We start from the raw sequence: 24,471 nt of genomic DNA, 5'->3' as shown, positions 1-24,471 counted from the left end.
TTCTTTTTTTCGGAGCTGGGGACCGAACCCAGGGCCTTGCGCTTCCTAGGTAAGCGCTCTACCACTGAGCTAAATCCCCAGCCCCCCTCGTTTACTTTTTAAAAAGATTTATTTATTACATATACAGCATTCTGCCTGCATGTATGTCTGCAGGCCAGAAGAGGGCACCAGATCCCGTTACAGAAGGTGGTGAGCCACTCTGTGTATGCTGGGAATTGAACTCAGGTCCTCTGGAAGAGTAGACATTGCTCTTAACCTCCGAGCCATCTCTCCAGCTCAAAATAAATAAATCTTAAAAAAAAAATATGATTGCAAACAGGTAAACTGCTGCATGTGTTCCAGTATTTAGAAGTGTATGGCTGGGAAGGAAGCATGCAGAGACTCTTCCCGATCTTTCTCTTTTGGAGGGGTTGGGGCGTGGGTGCTACTGATCTACACCCCTAGTCTAGTGAAACCTTTTCTTCCTAGTCATTGCTAATGCTTAATATTGCTCAAAGAAACTTCCATCTTGTCTAATGCTTGAAAATAGGTATTATTACTCTTGGAAATTCTGGGTCTCTTTGCCTTTGCTCCATCATTCTGTATACCAGGGCAAGGTACTTAACACCTTTTGCTTTGAGGATGAAGGACACCCAAGCTTACCCTATTACACAATTGCTTCTCAGCTCCAAACTTACTTTATGTCTTGAGATTTAAAGAAAACTTTGTTGTGTGTGTGTGTCACACACAACAAATCTACAAATCTACAGCTGTGAGATTTGTTTGCATATTTTTATTCAATTAAGTGTTAGATTGAGAAAATCCAGCAAAATCACACCTGCAGGGAACTCAGGCAGTATTTATCCCCCAAACAATGCAGTATTACAATTGTCCAATTTGGAGATGATTTTGAAGGAGGGGGAGGGTATGTGGATTATATATAGATTCTGTGTCCTCTATAAAAAGGACTTAAACATCTATGAATTTTGAGGAGTTCTGATGCAAAGTCCCCCACATAAATACCTAAGGATAACTGCATCAACTAGTGTATTGCAGTAAGTGATAGGCATCTAGTCATACAGATTGTGGAAAATAGTACATTTATTTCCCCTCCTAACCTCTAAGAGAAAGTGACAAAAGCTTTTCTCTCTAGCTTTTTGTGTAAAAGCACTTAAGTTGATACTAAAGCAGTAGGCTCACCATTGGGGTAGCTGAAAGGACACTGCTTATTCCCCAGAAACCTTTCTTAACCTGTTAATTGTAGTGGTCTGTCTCTATGGTGGCAAAACCCATTCCAGATGGGTCTGGAGAGAGCTGAGAAAATGTCAGGTAGGGAATGTGAATGTTTATGGGTGGATGAGTGTGTGTATTCGTGTGTGGGGGTGGGAAGATGTTTATGGGTGGGAAGATGTTTATGGGTGGACGAGTATTCCTGTGTATAGGTATGTATGTTCCCTTGTGTGGTCGGGTGTGTGGAGATCAGAGGACAACCCGGAGTGGCTTTCTTCCCTAGGTACCATTTGTTTGAAGTACAGCCTCTGTTGACTTCAAACTTTAAAGTTGTGCCTAGGGCACTAGCAGACAAGTGAGCTTTCTCTGTTTTCCATCTTGTCATCATTTTTCAAGTACATTCATGGGACATGTGGTTCATGGGACATTTGAACTACTGCTTGTGAGGTTGGTGTATTCCTGAGCCATCTCCCCAACCCTTCATTTATAGCACTTAAAACTGCCATGACAGTAGTTTGAAGAGAGCTCTAAAAATACTTACTGATACACATGTTTGCTTGGCTTGCATATATATGTATGTGTGTGTGTGTGTGTGTGTGTGTGTGTGTGTGTGTGTGTGTCTATGCCTGGTGCCTGGAGAAGCCAAGAGGTCTTCAGATTCCCTGGAGCTGGAGTTTAGAACATTGTGAGCAATCTTGTAGGTGCTGAGAATCATCCAGTGCTTTTAACCACTGACCCCAGTCCTTGAGCACTTTTGAATGAACGCCTCTTAACTTCTTGCGACTTTGCTGTCCTTTTCTAATACATTCTCGAGTGTTTTATTTTGCCTAGGACACAGCAAGCAAATATAGATTCAGTAATTTGCATTTTCTGTTTGTATTTTGAGGGGAATGGCAAGAGCTGTTTCAGAAGTCGTTGTCGTTTGGCCTGCCATCTTGCTAGATTTTTTGTGCCTCTATCCACTGAGTAGGTGTGTTCTTGGCTGCTTACTTTTTTGGTAGCTTTTCCTAACCCAACAGGGCAGGCCCGGTTTTACTGTTTGAAAGGGTCTGAAGAAAGTTAAGTGTGGTTTCTCAATAGCGAATAATATGTGGTATTTCAGGAACAGTGTGAGAAACAGTAGGCTGTTTTTGAGACTTGGTTTCCCTACCAGACTTTGCTACAGAAGTTCCCAGCTCCCTGTTAGAATCCTTTGAGTGAGAGCTACCTTCTAAGGATCTTCAAACTTATGCACCTTAAGTCAGTATCTGTTGTTGAGGGCAGATGATTGTTCTTTAAAGACTCCCCATCTCTGAGAAATGCAGTGTTCAATACTGCATCCCACAGATATGGAAGGGAAAGCATGGTTGAGAATCACTCATGATCTAGTGGTTGCCCTACCAAGTCAGCTGGGGGTTGGGGGTAAGCAAGGAGCTTGTGCTTATGCTGGCTAGTCAAGGCTATTAAACATTTAATTTACCCAAAAGAAAATTTGAATTTCCAACTATAGTGTTAGTATAAGGAACTCAACAATAGATGAATGCATAGTCCTTAAGTGTCAGGAAATCAGGCTCTCTGCCTGTCATTCCTCATCCTGTGTGTCTAGGCTCTGCATTCAGCTACCCCTGACTTTTTACTGTTAAGCAGGGCTGGATGATTCTCTTCCCTCCTACAGGGTCATGTTTCTTCTTCAGACAACTATTTGAAATGCTAACTTCCATTGTATTTTTGTACTTAAATACCCTGATGTGCCTCTTTTCATCTGCCATTGTATTTCCAACTTCTGCCTGGTACTTGAGTAACACTGAACATTGACTAGATGGATGAATTATGGAAAGGACACTATAACAGGATAGAAATTCTACAAGTGCATGTGCAGTACCACATAAATCCGAGAGCTAAGATACAGAGCCTTTGATCAGGAACTGTCAGGAGCTGTGTGGAGTTGGAGGTAGAAGTGAGAAGGAGCTGTGGCTAAAAGGAACAGTAATCACATCTGTGTTAACCTCTCCCCAACCATGTCTTTCATACTTGAGGAAGAATGGCATTAGATGAATATGACATTGTGGCATTTAGGCTTAGTTGAAAATCCTATTGGCTAAATGGCAGGCTAAATGGGAAACCTGGAGAGGAAATAACCAGTGTTTATGTGAAGTGTTTATTTTTTCAGATCAATTGTTACCAAATGATCACTAATGCTTACTGCAGCCATTTTAGTGACTTGAGTAGGATAGTTAAGCATCTAAACCTTTAAAATATTAAATTGCTTGGCAGACCACTTGTTTGTTTTCTGATGTTTGCTTATTAATAACGGATGAATCTCAGGATTGTCTCTAGACTTCTGTAGTGTTTTTATTTATCGAGAACTTCTAAGAAAGTCAAGTAAGTGAACATTAAAGGAAGTTAGCTAATCTTAAGGAATTAGAGCAAGGGCATTATATCTAAAAATTAAAAACACTAAAATTAAGGACTTTGACAAAACTCAAAGTTCTCTGGGCATGGTAGCACACTCTACTTTAAAGCCAGTGTCCTGGAGTTTGAGACAGGTAGACTGAGCTCCAGACCAACCTGGAGTCCAGAGCAAGATTTTGAACTCCTCCCAAAAGGCCAGACCTTAGAAACTTCTTTCTTTGTTGTATAATATGGGAGTGGACTGAATATTTTTGGCAGAAAGGGAAAACCAAAACATAGTTAATCTCACAGTTTAAAAAAAGCATTCTAGTAAACATAGGAGAAGATAGTTGGTCTTTTTGCCCATTAATTGTTTGTGTTTCTAACTGTTGTGGGAATGCGGTGGTTTTTGCTGAGTGCCTTGCAGGAAGCCTAAGTATGTTTAGTGGGTACGTTCCAGAAAGCATTGTCTATGCTGAGGTCTCTGTAGCAGTGTTGCCTGATCCTTGCCAGTGCAGTATTAAGTGACCTGTGGTTGAGAATTTTGAGGATAAGATTTAGTTACTTGTGTTAATGGTAGCTGTCCAAATCATCAAAGTGGAAGTTTTCCCTACAGCTCTCTCCTCTTCACCCTCTGGGAATATTTGGTCATACCTGAACATCTACCACCATATCTGGTTTCTGATATCTAGGCTCTTGGAAAATGTCTTCTATTCTGTCTTATATTCAGTGGTTTTCCCAAATTCACTAAAAAATGGCTCCAATGTACACTTGTTCGACCATTGCACAGCTCGTGTTCTTTAGGCAACAGGTGGGGCTATGAAGAGCGTTTCAAGCATGTGGAGAGCATGTTTCAAGCATGTGGAGAGATAAATCTTCTTCCTCAAGGATCTCTGTTGATGTTCTGAAATCTCCCACCCTGTGCCAACCCCTAACTCATTGTCTTTCCAGTAATGACTTACTATAGTTTATTCACTTGGTGTATGGTTGTGTGCCATTGCTTATGTTTTGAGAGCAGAGAAGAATTTGCAGAATCCCCTTTTTCCTTACACTAGTTAAGGTCCTGGGGATCAAACTCAGGTCAGGCTCAGTGGCAAACACCTTACTGAGCCATTTCATTACCCTGGTTATGATTTTTAAATATTGAATCCTGTCGACCTCTGTGTGTGTGTGTGCACACACATGTGCCAATTTACCCTTTGCAGAAAAGAAAATGGAGTTTAATTATGAAATAAACTTAATAAGTCTCCTTTCTTGAACTGTTTTGAACCCTTAGTCTTTATTCTATCCCTTTTAATACACTTTAAAGTGTTATATAGGAAAGTTTTATAAGAAGTTGTAATAACTACAGTTATGTGAAAATAAAAGTTTCTGATTATATGACTTTTCTTGAGACATACATCTCATTCAGTTTTTAGTTTTATGTCAACAGATCCTCTGACGTACTTGCAGATTGATTGTAAGTATGGCTGAAATACTTATGACTTTGAACTACAAGGATCTTTAGCTTGACACCTTACCTCCAGCAGATGACTGACTCACTAAAGGGAAATAAGGTTTTCCTTAAATCTCCTCAGCCACCAAGCAGGAGACCTTGTAGAGAGCTTGGTGATCTGGTTTCACAGTGAGCGCCTGCCTCTCCATTTGTGGCTGATGTAGCTTGATTCTGTTATTTTTCCTGTGTGGGTGTTCAGGGTCATTGATTGGCCCACCAGACTGATTTCAAGTGCCCACAGTGATATTTTCACCGAGAAAAGACATTTAACGGGGAGCTTTTATTGGGGGAAAGAATTCTACCGAGATTAATGGATCTGTAATTTTAGAAACAGAGACAGAATACTGTCTTAAAGGCAAATTAAATAAGGAAGACTGGAGTTTCCTTTAGAAAATATTTCACTGGCTTTTTGGAACTGTCCTAAGTAAGATAGAGATCTCACCTCCTTCATGAGGGCTTCTGTCCCTTTGACAGTTACCTTAGGGATAAAACTTTTAATGGGGGGGGGGGGGCATTCAGACCTCTGCCTCTGATTGAACAGATTAACATTTCTTTTTCTTTGACAGAATTGTACCTTTGTTCTATGTGGGTCTGCTGGGTGTATAACGAATATTAGTTTTGGAATAAATGGCAAAACCTTTTCTCTGAAAAAGTAGTGATTCTACTTAGTTTTATTGCTGGGTTTTGTTTTGTTTAATTAAGATTTGCTTGTAGGACAACTGAGTTAGTGTTTTGAAGTGGGAAAGTTTGGGGAGGGCTGCTTTAGTAGGAGAGATTCTCTAGATTCTAGTAGACAAGCCACAGGCTTTGTAGGGCCTAAGAACCCATGTGTGGCTTTTACATTTAGTAGCAGTTGTCTCCTAAGTTGATTTTTGTGTCATTGCTATATTTGAGAATTTTGCCTGGTTCACTGCAGAAAAGGTTTCCTGATCTAAAGAAAAAAAGTAACTAATACTGACATTTTAATGAATATTTGTGCAGAGATGTGAACTAGAGCTAGCTAGGTTACTAAGTTAGGTGTCACATGACATTTTGGTCAGTTACTGGGAAGTTGTTCAGTGGTGATCCCATGATATTATCAAGGAACAGTCCTCTTTAACCTGGTAACATCCTAGATACCACACTCAAAGTACTGTGTATGGTAAAACTAGTGTAAGTAATCCTACTGTGTGGCTGGTTGTATAAGTGTTCACACCATACTGGATGCAGTATACTTGATAATGAAGGTCTGAGGTGTGTGTTGCCAGTCGGTCTCAGTCTGGTCTCAACCCTCTCGTTCTCCTGTCACCACCTCTGACATTGGTATTATCAGTTTGTGCCAACACATCTTGTTTGACACACTGTTTATTGTTTTCATGTAAGCTTGTACATTCACTGTAAAGCAGGTCACTGTGTTATGCCAACATGAGCCTCATATATCTCTTCAGTAGACCTTGATTGTGCCTTTTTTTTTTTTTTTTTTTTTCCGGAGCTGGGGACCGAACCCAGGGCCTTGCGCTTCCTAGGTAAGCGCTCTACCACTGAGCTAAATCCCCAGACCCCAATTGTGCCATTTCTTTGTGCTGAATTTAATGCTTTTACTCTGTTCCTCATGTGCCTGTAAGGATTAGGCTATATATAATACTATCACCACCACTATACAGTATAGGTTTGTAGTAGTACTCAGATCATTCAGGTTTGTGTAAATGCAGTGAATTGCTTAACACATTTCTTAGAACATGGGGACATCATCGTTAGGATTCACATCTGGGTTTACTCAGATTTACCATTATTCTCTCTAGAGTAGATTTGATCATAATGTATAAGTTAGATAATTATTGTACATTTTGGAAATAATAGGTGCTTTTGTAATTGTGTCTCTAATGTTTTGATGTATTATCCCCAAATCAGTAATTGTAAGATAAGCACTTTTTCCCCCTTGGTAAGGGATCTAGGCTTACTCCTGATAAAGTTCTAACAGTGTCAACTTCTGCTTATTTGAAGGCTTGGTAGGGGCTGGACAAAGTATTGGGTTGCTGAAGACCTTGGACACTTGATAGACCTCAGTTGCTTACCAGGAAAGCCTGCCCATAAGGCTTTTTGTGATGTGTCTGCCTCACTCCCACACACAGAGTTTTAGTCAGTCATCCTGTTCTTGTTTTATGAAAGTGGGTGACTGCTAGACCCAGCCTGAACAACATAGGAAGATCCACAAATGACACCTTCTGTTTAGTTCTTGTCTCAGTTAATAGTTGGACTCTATGTTTAGGTTTCCAGTAGAGACAGACATCCCTTAGCCAATTTAGGAATAGCAGATTTGATTTGTGATACAGTATTCCTCTCTCCCTGTTTGCTTAACACAAAGCTCAGTGAATAATGGTGTTCCAAGGATGGGAAAATAAATGTAGATTTCTGTTTTTCTCCAGTAACTCATGTGTTTACCTCCTATTTATTTCCATGAGTAGGTCCAGCACAGCATAGCATTTGGAAGAATGTGTTTCCAAGATGACTGAGATGTTTAATAAGAGCCCTTTTGATAGTTCATAAACTTCATAACTTCAGGCACATTCCTGGAGTCTTAGGCTAATCAGTAAAAATAGCACCTGTTTTAAATCAAGTAGGGGTTAACAAAGTCGAGTTCAAAATGTAATACCCTCTTTATGGGATATGTGCAACTTCATCTGTCCAAAAACACTCATGGCACTAAACTTATCATTTAGTTCTATGTATATATAGTTAGGATGAAGTTTTTAGGTTAGGCATAATAAAATTAGTAATACAAATCAAAACAGCATACCATTACTTAAAACTTGTGAAATGATTATTTCTATAACTTATCATTAATATTTTAGATTGTAGCTAATGCATTGCAACAAAAACTTAAGGTTAAAGAAGACTACAGTGTAGTATTTTGGCTTCTTGTTTGCTTGCTTGTTTTTGTTTTTGAGACAGGGTTCCACTATGGTGTGTCCTTGCTTAACTTAGAACTTGCAGAGTTCATATGTTCTCCCAAGTGTTGGACAAGTTCTCTTACTATGAAACAAGCCTGGGACTTTTAAGGTTCTTTGCTTCAGCCTCACAAGCACTTTAATTTCAGTTGTGCACCATCACATCTGGCCTCAGATTTTAAAGTAAGGATCATAGAAGTGACCTTTTAGGTATACAGTTCTAATAGATCCAAGACCCTGGATTTGTCTAATATGTGAAAAACATGCTTTTTTTTTTTTTTTTTTTAAATCACCTGTTCACCAAAATACCTCCCATTCTGGCCAACAACAGCTTTAATTGCGGATTCAACTCTCAAATTTTAAAAATATCTATCCTGATATGATGATGATCAAGGGTACCAGGAGTCTCCAACTTATGCCTTATTTTTTATATTCTTTTTGGTTTCAACTTCCAAGTCTTCATCAATACTGTTAGTGTAAGACACAAGCATTTCAGTTAATGGATTTGAATCTTTGCATCCTGAGACTAACCCTTCCCCTTCGTGTCACCCACAACAATCTTGACACACACACACACACACACACACACACACACACACACACACACACACACACACACACACCCCAAGCCCTTGTTGGTCTTCTCCACTGACAATGCAGCATTTGTTTTTATGTTTTTATCTCCCTAGCCCCCGGCCTTTATGGAAGCCTTGCCTCCCTGTCACCTTGCTGCCCATGTTAGGAAGGAAGGGAGTTACTGGGACTGGATGGCGATCTTGGTGTAGACTGTGATCAAGGTCTTGATTCCTCTTCATAAGGAAAAACTTGGGGCAACTCTTTGTCTTTCTCCACAAGGGAAGTAGGTGGGAAGATGCCAGCTCTTTCCATACTGCCTCTCCCTCCCACCCCCCTTATAGTCATCATCAGAATCTGGCTCTGGTTGCCTGAAAAAACATTCAGTGGCTTTATACCCTTTTTTCTTCTACTTTCTTCTGCCATTCTATCTCCCACATTGCCTTCTCATAATCATTAGAAAGTATCAGCTAAGGGGAACCAGAATCTCCATTGTAGAAACCACTGGAAACAGGGTCCTTCCATCTGGGGTGCTGCTGTACAAAGTTGTGTGCCTACTATCTGTTGGTCACTTAGGATCCACTCACCTCCTCGATTTAGGCAAGGACTTTGATGTTGGGTTGGTTTGTGGGGTGGGGGTGGGGGCTCCATTGGTTGTTTGCTTGAGTGAGAGCTGAGACCGCCAAAGCTTAAGGTTGTTGAACCAGCCTTCAGTTTTGAAGTCACAGGTCTTCACACACTCAAGTCATTCTAAAGGAAGATCCATTTGAAAGTTTTTGAGACAAGAGTCTCACTAGGTAACTCAGGTATACCCTCTTGCCTCAGGTTCCAGAATGCTGGGGGCAGATGTATATCACCAGACTCTACTATCATGGCACCTTTTGATGGAAACTCATGACTAGGAAAAGAGAAAAACTGAACTATTTAGGGCAGCATTGTCCTTAACTGCCTTTTCCCCCAAAGGCTCATCTTCAGGCTTTGTTAGTTTGACAGGCACACATGCAGAAATAAAAGAACAATATATATAGAATTTTGATATTGAGTGAGAAAACAACAGTAAAGCAAGAGGTTCTGGGGTCAAATAAGTGAGAGTCATTGGTTGCAAACAAAGCTGTTGGATTTTAAAATGAGGTTCAGAGGGCAGACTGCGTTTGGCTCCCTGCATCCACATCTGGATCACAACTGTCTAACTCCCACTCCTGGGGATCTGATGTCTCTTATGGATTCTGCAGGGATCTATCTGCACTCACATATGCATACTCCCCATACATAATGTATTCACATTTATAACATTCTTTAAAATAGACATGCTTTAAAGTGTTTCATCTCACCCAAACAGTACTAGGAATCGCTAGTAGATCAGATTATAATTACCAACCCCAAGCTAAGCCTGGAAAATTTGTAGAGTGTGTTTATTTCTTAGAATTGCGTTGAATTAATTAATCTCTCCTAAAGATATATTTCACACCATCAACTGGATCCATTTTTACCTCTGCAGGAAGTTTTGTTTATGCTTTGAGGTACTTGTCCTTATGGACATCATTGGATCTCCAGACAGGATCTAGTAGTTGACCCAGAGACCAGAGGGTTGGGCTTCCCATCCAGTCAAGCGATTGCAATTTATTTGTGTGTTGCAACTCTAGTATCTGATGGGGTCAGTATTGATAATTTGTTCCGTCCTCCTCAGGTCAGACCACTGGCTGTCCTTATTGCTTCCCTCGTAAGCATACATATCCATAGTTCCTAAAGTCTTTGAGAGAGTTGGCTCAGTTTCACCAAAACCTTATTCATTGGGATGGTGGTGGGGTTGCCAATCTATAGTACCTGAGAAAGGTGAATTCCTTTGCAAAAGAAAGTTTGGTTGAAGCCAAGAGTAGTGGTACACACTTTTAATTCCAGCATTTGTGAGGCAGATCTCTGTGAGTAGTTTGAGGCCAATCTGATCTACATAGTGAGTTCTATACCAGCTAGGGCTACCTAGTGAGACCCTCACCTTGGAAAGAAAATAGAAAGAAAAACACTTATTGGGAGGGGTAGGTGAGGTGGTAATTTTTACTAGAAAGCTTACTTTGCATTTTGGACATCATCATTGAGTCCTACTCAGAGCTCACTGATCTCTCTTAACTTGCCTACTCTGTTTTCATGATCCTTCTGAATGAAACCCCTTAGTGCCTAAAAAGCTAGGGACTTCAATTTGTTGGGTGAACAATGCTTGCTTATAAGTTAAGATTTTAATGATTAGTCTTAATACCCCCACTCATTCCTGCCAGTCAAAATATATTTCCCAGCTATTTGAAGGTAAGGGTTTTATATTATGTTGTGATTTCCACAAGACAAGACTTCATATAATAGAGAAACAAGGCTGGGTATCTCATATGTCATCATATGTCATCTTTAATTTTTTTGGAGCCTGGATACACATTGAAGTAAGATGATTGTGACTTGTTTATTAATGATAGTTAATTAAAAATTTTAATTACTGAAAGAGCTAACAAAGTAACTTTGAAAGGGTGTAGGGCTTGATCCCCATCAGGCAAGGGAAGGGAGGGGAAAGGATCTGAGGAGATGGCTGAACAATGGAATTCACAACTGTGATCTGCTTCTGAAAGAATTGTATTTAAATCCTAGTATTGTTTAAAGATAGCTTAATACACTGTCTTCAAGAAAGAAGGCCGAATACCAGTGCATACAACTTAAAATTAATAGCAACAATCATGACAGCTGCTGGCATAACAGGTGACAGACACGCTTTAGAGCAGTGTCTTACTGTCTTGTGCAGACAGTGCTGGCCCCCACTGGGCTGGACAGCTATGCAGACTCCTTTAATAACCTTACTACTGATCATCCTGAAATAGTCAAAAAGGGAGAAATTATTTTCCATGTAACATTTCATATGTTTTGTTTTGTTGGGAGAGTAGGTCTTGGTTTGTATTCTTCTCTAGCTAGCTAACCTGGATCTTGCCATATAGACCAGACCTTAATGCCTCATGCCTGCTGTGGCAGTCTTGTTTGAGCTCTTCCTCAGTGGTAGAATGACAGGTGTGCAGTAAATGTTGTGGCAATTAAGCTTCTCTTTTGCATAATTGAAATATTTTCTATGATGTCAACCCTCTTAGACATTTGTCTGGGACTTGAAGGAAAAGTTTTAAAGCATAATAGTGCTTTATGAATAAACATGTAAAACATGGGGTACTTCTGCTTACTTGTTTCAGCCCTGTATTCTCAGCTGTATTGTAGTCCTGAGTAATGTAGGGCAAGTACGTTTTCTTTTAACAGAGAAACTGAGACTGAGGGACTGTAGTTTCTTATAATTTATGTGTAAACTGATAGGCTAGGGCTTACATACACGTTGTTTTTCCTAGTAACCATTATTGTTCCCACCTGAACACTTAGAGCTAAAGCTGATGGGTTGCCTTCTGTAATCCTAGCATGCCAGTTGGGCATGAGGTAGAACTGTGGAGATGCTGTCCTTTTTTTGCATCTTATTGTTAGGTCTTGAACCCATTGTTAAGTTCCTGAACCTCTATGGAAGTTGTCAGTCATCCGAAATGCTGTCTATCTCTTGTCATCTTGTCTTGCCAGTTGTTGTCTCCATTTATTTCACCGGTTTTGCAAATCTCTGTATAAAATACAAACATCTTCATTGCAGACGGCTGCTTAACTTTCAAGTTAGTTGTCTTTTCCCTGGCTTTCTTGGCCTCAAACGTAATAGAGATCCTGCTTGCCTCTGGCCTCCCAAGTGCTGGGATTAAAAGTGTGCTCACCACAACTAGCAAAGTGTCCTTTTTTTCTGCTTTTTAAAAGGAACTTTTACTCTGTTTTCTGAATACCTGTATTTCACTTAAATTCTCTAGGCCTGCAATTCAGTAGGCTTCTGGTTTACTTTAACTTACAAAAAGCCCAACTCAGCATGCATGCCTGTAATCTCAGTCCTAGGAAGCAGAAACAGGAAGATTCATGGGGTGTGCTGGCCAACTCAAATCAGTAAGAGAGCCTGACTGTCAGAAAATGAGGTGGAGGAAAAAAAGCAATAGGTGACCTTGCACATGGTCAGTCTCCACATGATTGTGTCTCCATCTATTGTACATGATGTAATTGAAACAAAAGTAGAAGTAGCATTGTAGTTGCTCTTCACTCAGCTTTAAACGTTAGTCATCTAGATCTTTACAAGTTCCATGCTGTTCCAGTAGAGCTATAGTGCTCAGAAACACAGCAGCTATCAGAGGATTACTTGTTAAAGCCAGTTTGAAGCTGCCTATGAAGACAAGATTAGGAGTTCAGGGCTGGGCTGGGCTACATGAGACCATGTCTCCAAAACTAAAACAAACCCTACTTGGAAAACAACCCCTACTGTACACCCATATGAATATGGCTCATGAAAAAGATGGGTAGTACCCAGTGTGGAGAACAGTGTTCAGGCTGTGCTGGAGAGTGTGTGAAATGGCATAATCATGTTGAAAAAAAATTGGCAGCTTCTCAAAAAACTGGATGTAGACTTAACATCTACATCTAGTTAGGAGAAATGAAAACATATGTCCACAAAGATTTGTACTTGGTGCTCATTTCAGCTTTCTTCGTTTTAGCTGATACAGGGAAAAGGCAAAATGTCTATCAAAGGAGATTGGGCAAACAACAGGCACACAATGTTGATGAACCTCAGAGACCAAGCTCAGTGCAAGTAAATAATGCACTTGAAAAGTCTGTCTGGTCCTGTGAGCAAGCAAAAGTAGATAGAACTGTGCTTGAGTAAGTAGTTGGTATATTTGAGGTGATAGCAATATAGACGATGTGGATGCACAGGTCTCTAAAGGGGTCTGTCCTGAGACCAAACCGTTAAGTATGCATTGTAACGCAGAGGTAAGCTCCATGCTCATGTAGCATCTACTGCCCCACTTTAGAAGAAACACATATTTTTGTATTGAGTACTGAGCTCCTGTCAGGAAACAATTATTTCAAAGCAGATTTGGGGGTATAATGCAAAATTGAAAAGGTAGGTAGTGTCTTACAGTAGCTATTCATAATTTAATAGAGGAAAAAGTAAAACAATTACAATTAAGCAGCAGATAACCAGGGTGGATTGAAGCTTCCTAAAGCCTACCTCCGATTACATGTCCAGAGAGATAAGGAAACACATGTCTTTGAGTTTGGGTATAAAGCTTTGAAGAAGGTATCTCAGAAGCTGAGGCAAGCAAACAGATGGTGGAAGAAAATACAAAGTCCAGTGTAGTTTGGGCTTGTGTGGATGGGCAGTGTGAAGAGTTTTATTTTAGCAAAGTTGTGAGAGTGTCAAGTCCAGGAGTTAAGATTCCCTTCTGTAAGCATCCAAGTGTAGCAGGGTGTGTTAATCACCAGAGATTTAAAAACCATTACAGCACGAACATTAAATCATAAATTACCTTTTACAGCTTTTGTTTGCTTGTACTTAAGTTTTGGGGTAATTTTAAGGGTTAGGTTTGAGGGAAACATTTGAAAAGATAGATACCTTAATCTAATTTAGCACTTAATTTAATTTAACCATCACCTGCAAAAGATAGTTGGATGAGTACTAGACCTTAAATTGCCTAATAGCTTTGTTTAAAGAATTACAGATCCTTTGTGTTTTATAAGTATTTATTTTAGTGAAATGAACTATAATTTCAAAATGGTTACATAGATTTTTAAATAGGGTCTTTGACAGCTATGAAGTAATTTGCACAGCAGATTGGATTGCTTTAATGTCTTGTTTCTTGGAGGGAAACTTGATTTATCAAATTTATTTGCATCTGAAACTGTATTTGCACAGAGAGGAGTTGTCCTTGTGGTTTATAATATAGTTTTGCATGCCTTTTGGAAGAAAAAAGATTCAGGTCACATCCAACTACTGTATAATATTTGTAACATGTTATATAGCTGACTGTAAAACCAGGCTAAATTGTTTTGTTTGCTAAACATGTAAAGCTGCAAGCATGCCTACACGTAAAGAATGGGCACTTCACTTCGATGTGTTTATTGAATATTGAATGCTAAGCTAAAAAACTTCAGTGACCACTTACTCCATGTCAGTGTTTTCATCACCAAGGACACATAAGTCAGGCCAGATGATGTAACTAAAGCCAGAACCACGGAGTACACTGAGACAGGACTTTGATGCTGCTGCAGGCCTTCCTTCCCTCTGTTAGGTTGGACAGGTGGGAGACTGTCCTCTTGTCCTGGAGTTGCAGCTTGGGCTGTTTTTAGGGTACTTGGGCTAACATAACCAGTGGCATAACCTTGACACCACTCCTACCAGAATGAAACGCCAAAGAAACCTATTAATCTTCAGAGAAAGGTCTAGGTGGCTAGCGGGGTGGCTCAGTGGGTAAGGACACTTTGCCACCAAACCTAACAACTTGAAGGCAATTCCCAAGACCCACACGGTGGGAGGAGATAACTAGTGTCCTCAAGTTGTCCTGACAACTACCATACATGTACTATTCATGCCATAGTACAAACCACAAAAACACAATTTTTTTAAAAAATGTATTTTGCCAAGGACTTTTGAAGACATGCTGTGGGAACCTAGAGAGTATACTTTATGGGACATTTGCTAAAAAAATCATTGGCATAACCACAATTTTTCCTGGCACTGCAGGTACTACAGGGAAGAGACAAGTGAAATATTCTTATACATGAAAGAAATATTTCAATCACTGTTGGAAAGCTGTGCTAGTGTTTAGTAAGTTCGGAGTCTTTGTTTTTAGACTGATAATTATTACTTTGCATGTTTCCTTTTTGAAGTCCATCTGAATGGTTCTTCGGGCTGCCTTTTTGGCAGTGGCACGAGCCTGTGGCACACCATGCTTACATATAAAATACTTGGCCAGAGCAGTTCTGCACTCCTCAAAATTAGAGGCCCCCAACCCCAAAAGCTTTTGCTTATCTTGGTTATATCAATAGAAAATGTTCATATCAAAATTTACTTTTTTGGTGTGGTTTTGTTTGTTGAGACAGGGTTTCCCTGTATAACCCTGACTTTGTTGGTGTTCATTCTGTAGACCAGACTATCCCTGAACTTAAAGATCCACCTGCTCCTGCCTCCTGAGTGCTGAAATTAAAGGTGTGCACCACTATCTCCCAGCTTCGGATCAGAATTTAAAGTTGAAAAAAATGTTTATAGTACCAGAATAACACATAGGCTGTCAGTAATGATGCTACAAGCCATGCAGCCTTTGGCAATGCTCCATTGTAAACTAAAAAGGACATGATAGAAAGTGAAAAGAGTTAACACGGCTTCTAGTCCTTCTAGACCCTCCTGAGAAGGTCTTGGTCCTCAGGAATCCTCGGATCAGTGAATCAATTGGCTAGTGTTTTGTTTGTTTCTCAGAGTTTAAACTACTTGTAGCTTTTCTAAAATTTTAATTCTTTGGTGGTAGAAAAGTTAGTTCTACTTTCTGGTATTCAAACAGTGTTTTAGAGTCTAGTACACGTTTCTATATTGTTCAGAACAACAGCTTTGAATTGACCATTCATCTACTACTGTTTATTAATTAGCCAAGAAAGTTTGTGTGGGAGCCTGTTGTGGCTGACCATCTGTACCTGATATGTATGTAACAATGGTGTGTGTGGTATAGATGAAGTTCAATGGCCTGGCCTCCCTTGAAGCCACTGAATGTCTGCAAACCCCAGATCCTCAAGTGAAAGTTGATGAGAGGCTCTTTGGTGCTGCTGTTGGGAACTAGTTTTTTTGCTGCAGGTGCGTAGTTTCCTGTTGATTCCTAGTATTGAGCACACTCTGTAGCTCAGATGGTGGGGCTTTGGCTGCATGCATTTTCAAGAGCAGTTTTTATTTTGCTGCATATGTATATATGTTGAGGCTAGAGCTAAACGAACCTTTCTCCCCCTTGATCTTATTTTATTATGACTGTAGCCAGATTAACTTAGATAACTTAACTACTCTGCTCTGAAGTAATTATTGAGGCTCTGTAAGAGATCCTGAGGAGCCCAAAAGCTGTCTCAACTCCAGTCTGTACTCTGGGTTTTTAAAAGTACATGGTTGACTTTATATAGCCCTGGCTGTCCTTGGAACTTGCTGGCCTTCATCCACTGAGATCCTTCTGCCTCTGCTTCCTTAGTGCTGGGACACCCAGTTGTGCTCTTTTACACTACAGGTCCCATATTACCTGTCAGACAGCAGGAAAAATATCTGTTAGAAAAGGGCTTTATAGTTTGGTTGTATTTCTTGACTTTCTGTGACATAGTTTCTCTGTGTACCTTAGCTGTTATAGAACTCACTCAGAGATCTGCCTGCCTCAGCCTTCCAAGTGCTGGGAATAAAGGTCTGCACCACCATTGCCTGTCAAGAAAAGAGTTAATTTAGTAGTGGGAGGCAGATTTAACAGAGACCAGTGACTTTCTTGAGTCTGGCATGTACTGGTGGGAAAGAATAGCCTAGAATGGAAATACAACTTCTTGAGGCTTGCCCATTCAGGAAGCCAAAGAATTTGAAGGATTGAATGAAAAGGATTTTTGGGAGAAACAACTGCTATTTAATTGCAAAGGGAACTACAGAAAAGGGGAAAAGCAAAGAAATTAGTGAAGCCCTACAAGGCATGGCTACAGTCAAAATATGGTGAAGGTTTTTAATTACCCTTGTGTGAAGGTAGCTGGTTTTAATATGAGGTCATGAGTCATACAGATTCCTTGGTATTTAAGGTACAGTGGGTCAAGGATCAGAATTAAATCAACAGGAAAGTTGTACTGGCTAAGAGCCAGGGCCATTCTGGTGTGGTGGGTGCTGCTGCAGGGGTGGACAACTAGCTTATCACATTGCTTCAGACAAATGCAAGAATCACCCTGAAATGTCTTTACTGTTCACAACTTAGAATTTAAATTCTTTTACATAAACCAATTCAAAGATCAGTTATTTAGTTCAGTATAACCAGGCACTTTTGCAAAGAAAAATATTTGCTTTATATAAAGAAAAGTCTATAGGAAAAATTAGCTGCAAATAAGTGCTTTGGTGTATTCAGGTTGAGCATATACATGTCTGTGGGATCAGGGGGAAAAGAATTAGTGCTTCCCATAGAGATACCTTAATATGAGAGAACATTCTAGGCTTTCACTTTACCTAGGTCAGGAAATTGCTCTCTTAACACCAGAAATGCTGGAGGTGGGGGCGCATGATGTGGAGGTGGAGTGGCTAGTTTGTAGCAAGTATTAGTTGAAAGTAGTAAATTGTCACTGGAGTAGGATAGAATGTGGTGGGTTGCTTATATGGTAACTGTCAATTAGATTATAGAGCCATACACATATTTAGAACACAGCAATTCTAATTTTCAAATAGTGCTTTTAGAAGCTGGATCAATTTTCATAGTTAATAATCCAGTGTGATGCTAACTAGTCTTAATTCCTTTTGACTTGTATAATACAGCACACCACACTACCTGCCCACCCACTGTTGTGTCTATGCTAGGATGGATGGACCATCATTTATTCTCTGTATATATGGATTTTGTCCTGTCCGTAATCAAGCTTGTCGCCTGAGCATATTTGCTGATCTGTTCGTTCATTGCCCAACATTGGCTCAAGTATTTAGACATCTTACCTGTTGACCAAAGCTTGTGAGTAGTTCAGCAAGCTGACCTTGTTTAGAGTCATGTGTCCTGGAGAAGCCAGGGAGTTACATACAGTAGGTAGCTGGAGGTTGTGCTGGCCTTCCCAGGTTGAAGGTTCAGGAGCTCCCCTTTTCTGTCTCTATTCATCTCCTTCTGTAAGACTACATTAGTGCACATGGCTTGTACCAAAACAGTTACCATTTCTGATCTCCATGATACTAACATTTGTTCTGATTCTTCAACTTCTGCATGCAACCCTATTCTCACCTGGGCTCTTATCACCACTGCCATTACTGACAGACAGCCTGCAGATTCTTCATCTTTCCCGCAGCCTTGATCTGTGGGAGTGCCTGGCTTAAAAGTCCAAGTGGAGAGCATAGGTACATATCCACCCCACCCCCTTTGCCTTCACATGCAGTAGTTATTTATTTGCTTTTTACTTGGCATTGTCGTGTAAAGCGTAGCCTAGAAAATGACACCACAAAACTTGACTGAAGTTCTAGCTTGAGGCCCCCTTGGGTGCCTTTGCTTAATACTCAGAATGTCCTGACTGTGCTGTTCCAGGTCCTTCCTCTGCTTGGAACCTTTCTTTGATCAGTTTGGGCATATTGTGCATTAATTTGAATGCCATTTGGTGTTTGGAACATGAATTCTCCTTGAATATTACAGGCATCCAAACTTGCAGTTTCTTCTTAACAGTGGTCAGAAATAGTAACATTTCATCCCAGCCACTTCTACCTGAACACAACCTATTCTCTCCACACATCCTCCCCTCTCCCTCAGTATTCCCATGCGTTGTAATAATATTTGGGACTACATAACTTATCTGTTATATGGCTGCAGAAGAAAAGCTGCTATGTGTAGACACATTGGCTAGCATTCTTTTCTCCAAGTTTGGATCTGTGAATGGTGCTGCATTGTGAAAGTGTTTGGCACCACTTAGAAGCTATGCACAATAGCTGTGAGAGAGCCCGTGTCAGCTGGGGATTGGTGTAGACATAACTGTTACAGCACAGTCAATGTATCACTTGTCTGAGGTTTTCTCTTTTTCTTTTTCCTTTTCAGTGACTTCATCGTTGTCCATGCCAATCACAGCTGCAGGGGAGGGAGCAGGCCAGTTAGAATAATTAGATTGAGGAGTGAATGTCACACTTCTAATTTCATTCTCTTTTCAAGGGATTACCAGTGTCCATTTAATAAAACGAGATTAGCCCTCTGCAGTGGGCGTATTTGAAAGCTGTCAGTATAATTGTGACAGCTCAAAATAAGCATTTTTAGCACTCCTATAAACTTATTATATTAGATAGTTGCGTAGGAGTGTGTGCTTGTGTACCATAAGCGCATATACCTCCCTTTGAAGATACAACATTGAGACTGTGGAATATTGGACAGTTGCCATAATACAGTCATTAAAGTACTCACACAGTGGTTAATGCTCTATCTTGTGTTGAATGTTGTAGGAAACCTCGCATCAATTCTCAGCTGGTGGCACAGCAGGTGGCACAGCAGTATGCCACTCCACCTCCCCCTAAGAAGGAGAAGAAGGAGAAGGTTGAAAAGCCTGACAAAGAAAAGCCAGAGAAAGACAAGGACATTAGCCCCAGTGTCACCAAGAAAAACACCAACAAGAAAACAAAGTAAGTTTCTGGGTACTACAAACAATGTATTATTTTTTGCACTTGAATTTTAAATGCATTTTAAATGATGGATTTATTTTTATTTTTCTGGGTCTTTGCTTTGCCCCTTAGACCAAAGTCTGATATTCTGAAAGATCCTCCTAGTGAAGCTAACAGCATACAGTCTGCTAATGCCACAACAAAGACCAGCGAAACGAACCACACCTCAAGGTACAATGAAACTGGAGGGAAATACTAAGTTAGAAGACCAGGGAGGGTTACTGCATACTTAGAGAGATACTTAGAAATTTTAGATTGAGGAAAGTGGAAGGCGGAGCTAGAGGTAAAGCTGCTGACCTATTAAGATCATCTTGAAGTGATTTTGACCCACGGTCAAAAGTTCTGCTAGCTGATGATCATTTCTCTTACTGCTAAACATGGTCAGCACAGTTAATGGGCAGCTTTAAGTCTGTGGGCACAGGACTAGGAAGGCATATGTTGATGTTGTCACTTCTTAAATGCTTCCCTTGACACATTGCAGGCCCCGGCTGAAGAATGTGGACAGGAGCACTGCACAGCAGTTGGCAGTAACTGTGGGCAACGTCACCGTCATTATCACAGACTTTAAGGAAAAGACTCGCTCCTCCTCTACATCCTCCTCCACAGTGACCTCCAGTGCAGGGTCAGAACAGCAGAACCAGAGCAGCTCGGGCTCAGAGAGTACAGACAAAGGCTCCTCCCGCTCCTCCACGCCAAAGGGCGACATGTCAGCAGTAAATGATGAATCTTTCTGAAATTGCACACGGAATTGTGAAACTATGAATCAGGGTATGAGATTCAAACCGTCCACCTGCCCATGCTGCTTGCACCCTGGAGAGTCTTCTGTGGACGACCTTGTAGTGATGCTACCAGGAGAGGTTCTGCTTGCGTGGGCATCTGGCTACCAAGGAACTTCGTACCCTGACAGTTACTCTTGACACTTTTATGTATTCCATTGTTTTATATGATTTTCCTAACAATCATTTATAATTGGATGTGCTCCTGAATCTACTTTTTATATATAAAAAAATCTGCTGTGCACAATTTTCCATGTACATTACAACTGGTTTTGTTTTCTGTTTTGTTGATGGGGGTTGGGAGGGGGGAGGGAACTTTTATTTATTGTGTTCACAGACTCCATCCTGTCAGCATATCCGCTTAAATTTAGTTCTTTCTTCCAGCTATACTCTGTACTATCAGTTTTGATATAACTATATATATAAATATAAAATTATATATAAAGGGTTATTTGAAACCAATCCATGGCAACGCTGGTGCTTGATACACTGTGAAGTGAATACAACATTGAACAGTTGACACAGATCTGGGACAGTCCCTTCTATGAAAGTGCTGAAATATAATTAAAATCAGTCTTACATGAAGTATGTTCCAACCTGCGTGGGAACTTGACTCTCTCATCTGTCTTTTAAGAGTACTGGATAATATAAAAAATATATTTTTTAAACAATGTGATCTCAAATTTAAAGACTGCTCCAGATAGCCTGCATTTGCAATGGGCTAATTGACAAATGGCAAGTGGTTCAGTTGGAGGGCTTTGACCATTCGGAAGTAACAAGACTAGCTCCAGAATGCCAAGTATTCGTGTAAATTATGGTTACATGTTAACATTGCTGTTTTTATTAAGCACTCATGAAAATATGGTGTTCTGTATCTCGAATTCCGGCCTTTTCCCAGACCTCTGCTCATGCCTGAGGTGTACCTAGCAGCTGTCTTAGTTCTAGGGTTGCAGTACTGCATTTTTAACCCACACCGCCTGGGGAAGCAGTCCCGGGTCTACTCTGATGTTGCAGTGGTGGATTTTGTGATCATGACCTGTTTGCTTCTCCCCCTACCTCCAACCTCCAAACCCTCACCTACCAATGTGGTCGTCAGTCTTCTTAGAACCTACTATGGTTCAGTTAATAAACAAGGTAGTCCACCACACATCCAGACCTGACACAGAGATCTTCCAGTCTCTGGAGTCATTTCTCAGTTCCTTGTGTGGGAAAAGGATTGCAGGGTTGCACTGGTGAGCTACAGGGAGAGCTCAACTTCCCAGGAAAGTTAACGAATGGTGCTCTTTGTTGACTGAACCCTGGACGTTTCTTTCCATTTTTACCATTTTGGGGTTGGGAGATAATCAAAGACCACTGACAACAGTTTATCACCCCATCTCACCCCAAGTCTGGGTGACTCTGCTTTGCTCTTAGATTCAGGGTATCTCTTCTATCTGACTTTACCTTCATAGCCACTGAGTTTGTAGTGCTTAAGTCATCTTAAGCATGAGAACGTGGTGTTAACCTTCCTTTAGTTTATCACACTCAAGGACTCATAGGAGAGCGTGTAAGGAAAACACCACATCTTGGTGTTAAAAGAACCAGGTTTTCTTAATAAAAGAATTTCTATCTGTGGAGGCAACAAGTTAAGAACATATTAACAGCTTGAATTGAGTAGCCAACAGGAATGGTTCCATTCACATTTACATTAAAACCAGTCATTTGATGCGCCGGAGTCTGTCCGCAAAGGCAGTGCTATTTGTCAATGGGCTCCTGTTCTCAACGCATGGACAATGCTCCCCTCTTTTTAAAACAGTGCTTGTGTCTGGGATGCAAGCTGTACTTACCTTTTTAAATACCTTTTTAAAGTATTTATTAATGAACCAAAGGAAATCAGGTGCTTTCTGTAAGCATCAGAATATATAATACATAGTGATTTGACTATGAATTTTAAATCCACATTTTAATATTAGTGGGGTATTGCAAAGACATTCCTTCTAAAGTTTTAATATTCCTTTTATTAAGGGTCTCAGGGAGGGTTAATTAGTCAGCCATATTTATTTTCCAGAGGTGTAAGGAATTGCTAAGTTTTTTAATTAACTTTTTAAAAAATTAAATGCCACCAAATTCATGTGGATTGCACTGCTCTTTGAACCAATAAGTGTTGGTATGCACTTTGTTCAGAAACACTGTGTACTTTTTCAAAATGAGTTTCATGTAAAGTGATTGGATCCCCTAGATTAGTGGAAAAGGCTGATTTACCAGCTCCTCATAGGCTACTAATTCATTCATTGCCGGTGTCTTGGTTTTTCAGTTTTGCCTCCATGATAAATTAAAGAATAAGGAGAGGTGATGGGAAGGAAGGACCACTTCAGAACGAGTGGAGTAAACTTGCCTTGAGGTAGAAGCTGCAGTGGTGGAGTCTAAGCAATCAGATGTTCCTGGCTGCCCTGTCTCAGCTGTCAAGGGCCGCATCAGGACAGAGAGCTGATAGGTGCTACAGGATGACATCCTCAGGCATGCATTCTGGAAATGGAATTCCTATTAGCTTCCTGCATTTACAGTTTGCCCTACTATAGTACTCAGTAGGTAAAAACACTAGTGTAGCTTACAAAGACATTAAGAGGACCAGAAATACTTGGTATTCAGTGGCACAGAAAGCAGATGAAAACAAAAAGCACAGTGTTAAGGCTTGCAAGTTTCCCGTTTGTTTAGTACATAATCTTTCACACTCGTGTGCACACACAGAGCCAAGCTGATATGCTCTGCCCAAGTCATGCAGTTGGGAGGGGGGGGGAAGACATCTTGACACCCACAAGAATATTTTAATCAAAACCTTTCCGTTTGGATCTGGATACTTCAAAACATTGGCAGACGCTTCTGTGAGTTTAGCTCCACTAAGATGTCTCGCCTGCCTTATTACGACCATTCTCAGTCTACATTTTTAAGCTGCCGTATCTTAAATTATTGAGAATTTATTAATTGCTGAATATATAATAACCTTTGCTTGTATGTTACCGAAAATGGTTTAAGAGCCAACATTTAGAGTGTGACAATGGAGCTGAACAGTTTCTAACGCGCAAGCAGTTCTGTTCTTGTGTATGACTTGTAACCTTAATTTACTGTGTAAAGATGGTTACATTATTTCCTTAGCTTTGTTTGTTGGAGACAGATAGCGAATGCTTGTTAAGTATGTCAGAACATAATCTTCCCTTGTGAACTTTTGTTAATGTCTTATACGAGCTCTATTTTCCATTTGCCCAGAAAGATGGCTTGTATAACGCTTTGGAAGTTTCTGCTCCGTCCGTCTTAGAGCTGACAGTCTGTTAGGTTTGTTTTCTCTTCATGCTAAAGTGTCGGTGGTTTTGTGAACTGGTCAGAAATTCACAGGTCTTAAATGTTTTGGGGGAAATTTATATTGGACACTGCTCTTTGTCTAGCAAATAAAAGATGTTAATATATTCCTGTTATTGGCATGTGCACGACTATGTTATTAGAAGCCACTTTATCATTTTCCTGCTTTAAATAGAAATGTCTATTTATGAATTCTGCTTGTAGTTTTTTCACAAATAAAATAGTAAAATTTACATCGGAGATGATTATTCTTGTTCCATAGGCATTTGCTCTTAGAAAAGCCTAGTTTCTTCCTGCCTCCCCCCATACTTATGGGATGCTTCCAACAGAAAAGAGAGCTCATATTTGCTTCAGTATTCCAGTTACCACAGCTAAAGTTATTTTGAGTGTCACATGGTACAAGAAAGAATTGAGCTAAAGAATCAGAATTTGGAAGAAAGCAATTGTGTCTGTGCTCCCTTAAGATAGGCTGTGATGATCTGAAGAAGGAACTGGAGAAGTCTTCAAGTGTTTGAAAGCCCTCAGACAGCCCTGGGTCTG

General features: G+C 40.3%; 1 protein-coding gene across 1 annotated transcript in view; it reads left to right on the top strand.

Annotated features, from left to right (window-relative positions):
• Rybp (RING1 and YY1 binding protein) overlaps nt 1-24,164 on the top strand; it is a 52,074-nt gene extending 27,910 nt beyond the window's left edge. The window contains exons 3-5 of the mRNA NM_001399600.1: nt 19,607-19,783; nt 19,895-19,993; nt 20,304-24,164. Coding sequence (NP_001386529.1) covers nt 19,607-19,783; nt 19,895-19,993; nt 20,304-20,556 — 529 coding nt within the window. The 3' untranslated portion in view covers nt 20,557-24,164. The remainder of the gene's footprint in view (nt 1-19,606; nt 19,784-19,894; nt 19,994-20,303) is intronic.
• The last annotated feature ends 307 nt before the right edge of the window (nt 24,165-24,471 follow it).

Source organism: Rattus norvegicus, chromosome 4 (genome assembly GCF_021556685.1).
Source record: "Rattus norvegicus strain SHRSP/BbbUtx chromosome 4, alternate assembly SHRSP_T2T, whole genome shotgun sequence".
In the NCBI taxonomy this organism is placed as follows: domain Eukaryota; kingdom Metazoa; phylum Chordata; class Mammalia; order Rodentia; family Muridae; genus Rattus; species Rattus norvegicus.
Note: the sequence above shows the minus strand (reverse complement) of the source record. Positions and strands in the feature narration are given on the sequence as shown.